The following is an 11,819-nucleotide window of genomic DNA, read 5'->3' as shown; positions in this document are numbered from 1 at the left end:
ACAGATGGAGCTGCTACTGCCAACGTACAGAAACAAGGAAGTTACAATAGATTTCAAGACGTCTCTTTCACAAAGAGATGTTTTTCTTTTTCTAACATACTACAGTTGTATAACACTATCTCTTTTTGGCTGGCATGTAACGGCTGTTGACAATATTGTGGCACTCTTCTAAAAATGAGAGTGAAGTTAGCCAGTGTTGTAATTGTTTATAATAGCCAGTTTTATCAAAATTCATCAATAAGAAATTGTGTAATTTTAGCTAAGCCTTCGATTCACGATAACATTAGCGTTTAATTACAATTTGTGTTCATCTCTTTTTGTTATCGAATTATTTTTAACGCCCGATCGTCTGATAAGAAATGTCAATCCGGCGGAATGCAGCTGATTGCCAACTTTAAAAAGCTTGAATGAATGAAGTTATGTCAACGTCAGGAGGCTTAAATGATTATTTATTATTTTAGAATTATTTATTTACTGCGTGATAATATTTGTAAGGATGGAGTTTATTGAATTGATACACATAAATAAATTGGACGGTGTTATATTAAAGTATCCACATCAAGATAACGTGGATGGAACAGTATGTATTACAGGACATCACCTTATTTTGAGCTCACGAAAAGAAGGCGTTCACGAGCTATGGGTACGTTTAATTGCTTTATTTAATTAGAAAACACAAATTGCATGTCTTTCACAACTCTCCTAAAGTATAGTCGAGTGTAAAACTTATATTACAATGTACCAAAATGATTTAACAGTTTGCATCAGCTGACAAGTAATCAACACATCTGTTTCCATTTATCTGCAGCTACGACCAACTATTTATTGCATTGAATACATATTAAACTTGATAAAAACTCCCCATATCATATGCAAGTTAGTTATTATACCTAATACTGTCATCCAACCAATATAATTAGAAATACAATATTACATTGTAAAACCAATAAGTGGTGATTGTTATTAAACAGACAATACTATGTATATTGTTATTTTGTAATGCTGTGTCTACCTATTTCTGTAATGAAAAGAAACTCAGTAAAATCCTACTTGAATTGTTTAGTTATAAGGACAGTCAAAAATATATTTTTTTTCAGCTTCTACACAAGAACATAGACTGCATAGAAAAGAAAGAAAACAAGCCAATCAGTGGAGTCACCCAGGGTGGCTCCCTGTTCCTCAAATGCAAGGACTTGAGGATATTCCAACTGGATATAGCCACAACAAATGAATTGAACCAAATGGCACAAACCCTTGAGAATTTGTCCGGTTTACAAGATCCAGGATTGTTCTACCCATTCTTTTATAGACATATGCACCCTATTGTGGAGAATGGATATACTCTTTACAGGTATTTTTTATTTTTGTTTATGAACTCACCCTTGTTATGTGAGGCTCTCAACATAACTACTTAACTTGTGAAAAGTGGATATTACAGAGTGTTTATACACCCTCTGCCAACTTTTCTATAAAAAATTAGTGATAAAAAATACAGGCATATCACAATCTGTGAATTAAACATACATGCATTTTGTTTCTTTAGTTAGCCAACTATACCAGCAGACTGGCTTAGTAGGTACTTGGAAATTACAGTCAAGTCACTGAAAGTTTAAAGAATACTGCTGCCAACTCCTGGTTAATTTAGTTTTATCACTTATCTGGTTTCTCATAACTAGGTACTTTTTCATTTTCACACATGTACCTATATGATTCTGATATTGATTTTTATGATAACTCAAAATCTGTCTTATAGTCATTCATGTTATGCATCAATTTTGAAGGCATCATGTATACAGATAACCAGTTTAAATAAAGGGGATAGCTTATCAGTTTCCTGATGTATTGAAATACTGAAAAATAAATGACTCATCATTTGGTGCAACAGATTTTCTAATGACAAGATTGTGAATGTTGTTGTTCTGTTTGCACAATAACCACATAACTATTTATTTTCTTGATATAAAAATTAAAAAGTACCTAAATTACCATTTTCACTGACCACCCCTTTTTTTCCGTTCCTTCTTCTGCCTTTCGAGCTGGAGCCCCGGTAAACCCGCTAGGTTGTCCGCAGCTCCGGGACAACTGACCACCCCTGAACTATCTTTTGACTAAGAATTAGTTAATCTGAGGCAGAGCAGAGCTTAAACTAACCCCTTACCTTTAACCTTACAAATCACTTACAGGTTGAAACCAAAAAGTCATTAAGAGTCACCCATCTTAGCTTAAGGCTTCCTTCATTTAAAGAGAGGATTTTTAAATATTTTTATATTTATTTTTAATTATAATCTCCTTTCTCAATACTCCAGCATAGAGGGAGAATTCACAAAAGTATTAGCGACTGAGGAGTGGCGAGTTTCGCGCGTGAACCAGAACTACTCGGTGTGTGCCAGCTATGGGAAGGCGGTGGTGGTGCCCAAGTGTGTTGATGATGAGACCCTCGCCGCCGCGGCTACGTTCAGGCAGGGAGGACGGTTTCCTGTGCTCTCTTATAGACATAATAATGGAGTGAGTAACAATCATGAAATTATTATCTTAGATTGAAGTTTTGACATAAGTATTGATACCTAAATCTGAGTAGAAACTGTGAAGACGATGACTTATCTTATTGTTAAGGATTTAAAGTGATTGGATAATTGATTCTAAATGGTCTATTGGCTTATAGGCTGTTGATGTGTGTGGTCTGGCAGGCAAACAAATATTTTTTGTCTATAGAAGAATTGTCTACTGCACACTGCATAATGTAAAGGAGGATAATGTGCTTATCAGTTTGTATATGTAATAATTATTTTTATTTAAATGTGGCAAGGAAATCAGATACATTAATGGAGAAAAACTCTACTGTTTTGAGTTACACTACAACGTCGCCGCGTCTGCGCACGCTTCTCATGATGAATAGTCTCTATGTGACTCGAAATGTAGAGCTTTTCTCCCTGTTAATGTGCGCGAGCAAAATGTGATTAACTATTAGTTAATTTAGTATGTCTCACGGTAGTTATTATAAAAATAAAGGAACTCAGAGTTTCAGACATACATTATTTTAGAAATTACTATAAGTAAGTAGCTAGTAGCTAAAAATGTAACAACAAATATTAGAAAATAGTAATTATTATTACTTATTGATTTGCAGGCAGTTCTAATGCGCGCCGGACAGCCGCTGTACGGGCCGAAACACAGGCGGTGTCGACCGGACGAGGCGATATTGAACGCGGTGGTCGCAGCCGGCACCAAGGGCATCATATACGATCTGCGCAGCTCTAACTCGATATCACAGCAGCAGAATAAAGGTATAAAATAACACGGAATCTGGGGCCTTAGTCTGCTATTACAATAGGGTATTATACTACTAGTCAAATTCAATACTTTTATCGAAATGTCAAAAACGTTACTTTTCTATGAAATTTGTATGAAATAGCGCGTTATAACGTCATAAGTTTTTGACGTCAAATAGCAGACTTATTTCTAGAAATTTACCTAGAAAAAATCGAAAATTAAGTAGTTCATCAAATTTATGAACGAGAGTACTGATTATTTTTTTATATTTTATTGTATTGAAAAGTTGTAAACATTTATTTTTGACCGAGGATACTACCCAATTGTGTCAGAATGGTCGATCATTGACCAGTGCAAGAGGGACGGAGCTATGTAGGTTGTATAGCTCCGTCCCTCTTGCACTATTGATCGACCATTCTGACACAATTGTAATAGCAGACTAAGGCCCCTGGTATCGTACTTCATGTTGTATACACGTGGCTCGCTCCATATCACATAAGACTAATAAAAGCGCCTTTACACGAGCGTTCGTCTAGCGTTGACGTTCGATTAATGTATGCACGGCGCAGACGTTGCAACTACGTGGCGCAGGCGTTGCGTTGTCGCGCCGCGCCGTTTCCTCTGGAGTCAATTGTACACTTACGTTGGAAAGTTTGAATTGACGAGAGTCGACTTTATAAATAAACCAGTTTATAACAGCAATTTTAATTTTGTCATTTTATCTTTATCTTTAAACTCCTCTTTCTTTATAAATATATTATGCTCATAGTCATGTTTACACAACAATACTCTCATTATTTGTTACACGTACTGCTATTAATGTTCCTAGCGATTAGAATTCTTCATTTCTAAATATTTATGTTTACCTGTGGATAGCGTTGTGGGTTAAATTGTGACCACAACAAGTCATTGTAGATATATTAGTTGTAAGATTTTATAATGTAACTGTTTGCTGTTCCTTAAAATGAAAAATAAAAATAAATAAAATAAAATAAATATGTTATCATTATTTTGGCTAAAATCCAATCCAATACTTTGCATAATGTATTGATTTTAGGAATAATTTCACGCATCACACGCTAGCATTTTTCTTTCAGCTTTCTACATCAGTAGTGTCAATGATAAAATATTTAGTAAATGAGCTGCAAAATGGCACTGCTGGCATTTTCCACCCGACTTCTCTCACAATTCGGTTGTGCATTGGCTGTTAATCACTTAACCAATCAGTTATTAGCAATGAAACAGTTTTATAATATCGTTTTAACATTCCAGGTGGTGGAACAGAGAGCAACTCGAACTACTCTCAGTGGAAAATATACAACAGGTCTATGGATGAGGTGGACAATCAGCAACCGTTGCTAGACAGTTATGCTAAACTAATCGATGGTAAAGTATTCTAATAGGCTACTTTCCTACTAGTCAAATTCAATACTTTTTTCGAAACGTCAAAAACGATATTTTCTATGAACTTTGTATGAAATAGTGCATTATGACGTCATAAGTTTTTGACGTCAAATAGCAGACTTATTTCTAGAAATTTAGCTAGAAAAAATCGAAAATGAAATAGTTCACTCGGGCTTATGAATGACACCCAGTGATTGTTTTTTACCCATTTTATTGTATTGAAAAGTTGTAATAATTTACTCCGGACCGAGGATAGTTCCACTAATTCTTAAACAAATACAATTTACTAAAGGCCTAATCGCCTACCAAAAGTCCGGCCATGTAGTTGTTACTTCTCTGAGAGCTTAGTATGCGTATGTTTTACGTTTAACGAGATCGAAACGTTACTGCGTTCGGCGCTCTAATTGGCCCGCTTTAATTAACCAACCAATCAGAGGGCTAAACGCGCATAAACGGAAACAAACTCGTACTAGACCGTCATATGTAGCGGGGGCGCCTACGGGCGGCGCCCCTTGCTTGGTTACATGTATGCTCGTTCGCCGCCCAAGCCTTAAAAAATGAGTTTGTATGTTTATCTTTCCCCTTTTATCAAAAACTACTTAACGGACCTTAATGTTTGGCACAAAGGTAGATTGTTTTAAGCTGGAATAGTATATAGGCTGCTCTTCTTCCTGGTTAACAAGCTAGTCGTTGATAAAAAATGGTAACGGTAAAATGGGGTGAATAGGAACTCAGGGGGTGAATAGAAAAAAAATATTATTAGGATTATTAGTTTGTTTTCATGTTTTTGGTTTTAATAGAGCATTTTTGGTTTTAATAATGAATTAATAAAAAATATTAAAATGGTGTAAACAGTTCTAAATTACGTGAAAACACAACAAAATGTTGTTCCTATTCACCCCTGATTTGTTTCTATTCACCCCGTTTTACGGTATTGTAAATGTTTCCAGCATGCAACGACCGTGAGATATCGAGCGACAAGTGGATCTCTCGGTTAGAGTCCTGCGGCTGGCCCGAGAGTGTGCGGAACTCGCTGCACACTGCCTGCATCGTGGCACAGCATATACATCAGGTCATACATGTTTCTAGAATTACATTTATATAACCATTTAATTATTATGTTTTTCGGCTTACTTATGTAATTATTTGACGAGGAACTCGACTAGTTTCAAGCTATGCTAGAGGCATGATTCATGAGTGGCATTCCGCGACACACGACGCGGCGACTATGTCGTATGTCGCGGTGCGATTATTATTAAGTGTGTAAGCCGAAAAACATAATAATTAATTTAGTATGTCTCACGAAAGTTATAATATAAACATAGTGGAACCGTTTATCACTACATAGTATAAAACAAAGTCCCTTCTCTGTCCCTATGCCCCTTTTTATGCTTTAATCTCTAAAACTACGCAACGGATTTTGATGCGGTTGTTTTTATTAGATAGAGTGTTTTAAGAGGAATGTTTATTTGTATAATACATGCATTATATATTACCATTGCATCCATGCGAAGCTGTGGTTAGACATAACGAGGCATTTACTTAACCGTTTAGGAGACAGATACAGATTAGGGCTTCCAATCTCGATATACCGAGATCTCGGTATTGCGGGATCCCGCGTCCTTTTCCACTCCCGCGTGATGCGGGATTACGGGTGCGGGATCCGCGAGATTTGCGGGACTGAAAAAGCGTGCATGCGACCTCTCGCGAGCGCGATCGCTCGGTGACTGACATGACTCTCTATGAATCTGGGGGTCAATGGGAAAATATCTTACATTTACATATAAAGCCTTAAAAGGAATACCGCCGACAAGTGTGGAAGCCGAAAGGGCATTTTCTGCTGCTGGCTATATTGCTTCTAAAATACGCAGCAGTTTGGCAGATGACAGTTTAGATATGTTGTGTTTCCTTCGCAAACATTTTCAATTAAAAGCTTTAGCTGACAAACTAAATAAATAAACCAACTTTTATTTTCAGTCGAAATTTGTTTTTTTAGTTGATATTTTTTTTGTGTATTTTATGAAGAAGATAGATTTCATGTTTTTTCAGTATTTGTTGCTGTATTTGTGAAGAATAAACAGTGTAATTTGATTGATCTCATACTTATAATAATATTTCAATTAATGCGGAGTTAGTTGATTAATTCATTGTTTTATTTGCCTTATTTATATATGAATATTTTCAATATGCGGGATCCCGCAAATACCGAGATCCCGCGGGATTTAAAATTTGTAGTCCCGCAAATACCGAGATTGAATTCAGGCTGCGGGATTGGAAGCCCTAATACAGATGCCCGAATACTCAAATGCTTTTCAATTTTAAGTTGTACTTAAATATCGTGCTATCTCTGTCATTTTATAAAGAATTGATAGGGACAGAACTACATTTGAGAGCGTCTTAAAATTGAGTAGCGTTTGATTATTCCGACAAGAAACTCGTAGAGTTAATACAGTATTTTTTTATTACAGAAAGCGGAACCAGTACTGGTACACGGTACCCGCGGCGAAGATGCCACGTTGGTAGTGTGCTCTCTAGTCCAGATTATACTGAACCCCGACTGCAGAACAATACGGGGGTTTTGTTATTAACAGCTGTAAGTCCTCCATGTTCCTTAAATAAACATAAGTTCCATACAAAATGTGTCAAAATTCTACCATGGTAGGCAAATCTACCGATTAGGTTATTGGAATGCGCCGTAAAGAAACTTAAAATTATAGAAATTCTAACCCTATTGGTGTAAGAATTAAACAATATCTGGTCAACATTTGATATTTCTGGACATTTTCCTACCCTTTTTTGGGGCATAAGCCTGATGGTAAGCAACCGCCGCCGCCGATGGACATCCGAAACACCAGAGGTACGTACAAGTACGTTCCAGGCCTTTTGGGGGTCAGAAATTTAAGAGTTGTTAGGGAATCGGGGATTGGGAAGATTAAGAAGAGGCGTAATTGAGCTTCCGGTAACCTCACTCACACAACGAAACACAACGCAAGCGTTGTTTCACGATGGTTTGCTGTGAGGCCCTGATATTACTGAGGTCGACCGGCCCATTCGTGCCGAAGCATAGCTCTCCCATACTTATAAAACATATTATAATGATAATAAAACTTACATTGATGACTGCCTCGGTGGCCGAGTGGTTGCAAGTGCGACCGCTGGGTAAAGGGTATTGGGTTCGATTCCCGGGTCGGGCGAAGTATTATTGGGCTTTTTTCGGTTTTTCGAAAATTTCTCAGTAGTAGCACGGATTCTAGAAATGTGCCCGGTATATGGCAATAGGCTCACCACCTATTACATGGGACTTACAACATAAATTGTGAAAAGTGGGTGTACACAGAGGCATTGCGTGTCATAATGTGCGCCTCTGCCTACCCCTTCGGGGATTAAAGGCGTGACGATATGTTAGGTATGTTATGTTATGTAATAAAACTTACAATACTTGCATGACCCCAGGCTACAAGCCCTGATAGAGCGCGAGTGGAACGCGGCAGGACACCCGTGGTACTCCCGTCAGCGCGTGGGTCCGTACGGCGCGCCCAGCGCCCGCGCCGCGCCCACCTTCCTGCTGCTGCTCGACTGCATCAGGCAGTTCCTGGAGCAGTTCCCCTGCAGCTTCGAGTTCCGACAGTCTTTCCTCATCACGCTCTTCGAACACTCTTATGCTAGTCAGTTTGGTGAGTATAGTACTAATATTTGCTTTTTTTAAACGACTCCAAAAAAGGAGGTTCTCTGTTTTATCTGTATGTATGTATGTTTGTTTGTGCGCGATTATCTCGCATTTAGCTAAACCAATTTTGATGCGGTTTTTAGCATAGTATTTTTCAGACGTAGGAGAAGGTTTTATGGATATTACCTCACTTAATGTGGAATCATGTGGAACTACTCAATTGATAGCAGCACTCCAATAGCCTTGAACCTTTAAACTACAATCTCCAACCCGCTTGCCAAACTTGGAACTTAAATAAAAAACAGCTTAGCGGAGTCCGTTTCCACCAGTGCTATGCTATGTACATGTACACTAATGAATATGTTACGTGGGAGTCAAACGTATCCACAGCAACGTAGCATAGCACATGTTTGAAGGAAACCCTTGTTCCTATATCGCATCCTCGCTTACTACCAGGTGAGATAGTAGCCAAACACCAGTCCATAGGAAACTAATTAATAAAAAAAAAATGTTTCCAGGTACATTCATGTGCGACAACGAGCAAGAGAGAGAGACGCGCGGCGTGTACTCGCAGACGACGAGCCTGTGGTCGTGGCTGAACCAGCCCGACGAGCTGCCCAAGTACATCAACCCGCTGTACGACCCCACGCCCAACGTCATCTGGCCCTCCGTCGCACCCATGAGCTTTGTTATTTGGGAAGGTACAGTTTAAAGTTGGCTTACTACATAGTTGGTTAAAATCATAGAGATTATGACAAATCTCTTTTGTGTAGGTAGAGGAAATCAATAGTCCATTAATGGCTTTTCATGGTATGGTTTAATAAGGTTGTAGAGGCCAAGTAGGGTCTTTTGGAGTTAAATTATGTATTTAAGATCTAGTGTCTACCTCTAGCAGGGATTTTGACTTCTTTTCCAAGGTTGACCAAATTATTGCGTGCATAGTGGAAAATAGAGAGGGGCGTGGTTTGTAACATCTCGCATTATCCATAATATGTCACGCGTGATGTTAAAGGGAAATACAGTTATGACATCTCTTACATCATCATGACATTATCACTAGGTCTAATATCACTATATATTTCCAAATTCCAGAGCTATATCTCCGTTGGCTAGTAAAACAAAACACGGAGGAGCGAGAGGAACAATACGGCAACATTCGCGCACGTGAACAACAGCTGCGTGCGCATGCGCAGCAACTGCGGCGCGAGCTCTTTGACGTCGCGGCGCAGTACTACGGGCCAAAGCCAGACGATAAGTAACCACTAGTCACTTGTAGATAGTGTAGCTAGTATTATGTTACTGTTGCCAGAAATCGAACCTGGGAATTTTGGGTAAAATTAGACCGAAACAAACTGTAACACATTTTTGTCATTAATTGTGATGACTATCCGAACTTGCCATAGTATTAGTAGTCATTTATCTGAACATTTGGCCTATGGGACAAAAGCGTCGTTTCATTTATGATGTTATATGGTCTAATGTTACTCAAAATGACATAAACGATAGTCGAAGAGACCATTACCATTAGTAAGAGTTTGTTTTACTTTTAAAATAATCGAAACGAAAGCGCGTTCGGCGCTCTGATTGGCCGATTCGAATAAACCAACCAATCAGAGCGTCGAACGCGCTCCCGTTTCGAGTAAAGCTAATTCATACTAAGGGTACAGAATGGTGAAGTCAAAGTATGGGATTGACATAAGCTTGTGTCAATGTCAATTGCATACATTTATCTATTATAATCTATTCGACCAGCGCGTATGTGACTAGCACTGGGTACTTAAACAACATCAGAAAATCAAATATAACTTTCTGAAATCAATAGATTTGTTTCAATACATCGTCTGTAATAGACGATTGGATTTGAAACTGAATTTAGTTGGTCAAAAAATCAAAATGTGTAATGCAATATGTTAAATCTATATAGAGGTGTTTATGAAATGCGTGAAGAAAAATATCAGGGGCCTTAGTACGACTTTGCTTTATGTTTATCGAGGAAAAGAGACGGCGTTCGACGATGTGATTGGCCGGCTCCAATGACCTAACCAATCACAGCGCTGAACACGCTCTCATTAAACTTAAAGCAAACGCGTACTGATGCCTCAGTTATTGTAAATAATTTCGAATTATCTGACAATCCCACCAATAAATATAAACGCACAAAGCTTAGAGATCAATGTCACAGCTTGCATAAATGCTTATCTATTTACAATCTATTCGACCAGCGCGTATGTGACTAGCACTGGGTACTTAAACAACATCAGAAAATCAAATATAACTTTCTGAAATCGAGAGATAAGTTTCAATTCATTGTCTGTGATCTGATAGACAATTGGATTTGAAACTGAATTTAAAGCAGTCAAAAATTTCGAAACAATATCTTAAAAGTGTATAGAGGTGTTTATTAAATGTGTAAATTCTTGAAAAAATATGATACAGGGGCCTTAGTACGAGTTTGCTTTACGTTTAACGAGATTGAAACGAGACGACTTTCAGCGTTGTGATTGGTCGACTCGAATAAACCAACCAATCACAGCGCCGAACGTGCTCTCGTTTAAGTTAAAGCAAACTCGTACTAATGCCCGAGTTCTTTTAAATAATATAAAGTTATCTGACAATCCCACCAATAAATATAAACGCAAAAGCTGCCAGAGATAACTATCACAGCTTGTTAAATGCTTTCTTTTACAAATACTATGTGAACTGATATGCAGTTAATTTTCAACTAAGTTAAAACGAAGATAAGGTAGATAATTTTAGCCCTAAGAGCTTACTTCGGTCGTTATCAAATATTCGTTTATCCACAAGTCAAATCAAATCAGTTTATATGCGATCAGCGAAGTTATAAGCAATATACATATTTCATAAATAATAAAACGATACACGCAAGTCTTCAGAAATCCCTTGTAACAAATTACTATGGCCTAAGTATAAAACACCAATTAAAAGTCATAATGTATCATCCAGGGATCATGTTTTATGATTGGTACCATTGTTAAACTAAGCTGTTTCATAATTTAAGAGCCTAAGCTGTTAAATAGCAGAGAGAGTTAAGAAATATTAAGTATGCTAACTTTGAAACAAGATTCTACACAAAGTTTTGAGCTACTTTCGATCTAGGGATCTCTAATCGAAGTCCTAAAGCAAGAAGTCTTAAACCCGAAGTACGACACGACTTCTATATCCTTAGTAAGAGTTTGCTTTATGTTCAACGTAAAGTAAACTCGTACTAACGGTACTCAACTTCTTTAGTTCCTTATTTTTGAGTCCTACAACACGTTATAAGTATGATTCGTACTTCATAATGGCACTAATATACTCAATAAAATTATATATCTGTCGCTTTCTGCACTGCTATGCGAGAATGACGCAAATTATGAATTTAAAATGCTTTAAAATTTTGTAACACAGCTCGTCTCTGATGCACTGGATCTGATATCTTGAACGGTAAATGTTTAAACTACTCTATTGCCTGTCAATT

The 11,819-nt window shown here is 37.6% G+C and overlaps 1 protein-coding gene across 1 annotated transcript; it reads left to right on the top strand.

Annotated features, from left to right (window-relative positions):
* Positions 1 to 194: 194 nt before the first annotated feature.
* LOC118262205 (myotubularin-related protein 9) lies at positions 195 to 10,495 on the top strand. The gene is made up of 10 exons (XM_035573378.2): positions 195 to 643; positions 1,098 to 1,351; positions 2,307 to 2,505; positions 3,128 to 3,284; positions 4,543 to 4,656; positions 5,625 to 5,746; positions 7,143 to 7,249; positions 8,128 to 8,348; positions 8,860 to 9,042; positions 9,434 to 10,495. The coding sequence occupies exons 1-10, from the start codon at positions 497 to 499 to the stop codon at positions 9,598 to 9,600; spliced, it is 1,671 nt and encodes a 556-aa protein (XP_035429271.2). The 5' UTR covers positions 195 to 496; the 3' UTR covers positions 9,601 to 10,495.
* The last annotated feature ends 1,324 nt before the right edge of the window (positions 10,496 to 11,819 follow it).

Source organism: Spodoptera frugiperda, chromosome 12 (assembly GCF_023101765.2).
Source record: "Spodoptera frugiperda isolate SF20-4 chromosome 12, AGI-APGP_CSIRO_Sfru_2.0, whole genome shotgun sequence".
Lineage (NCBI taxonomy): Eukaryota > Metazoa > Arthropoda > Insecta > Lepidoptera > Noctuidae > Spodoptera > Spodoptera frugiperda.
The sequence above is the reverse complement of the archived record's forward strand: the minus strand, read 5'-3'. Positions and strand labels throughout refer to the sequence as shown.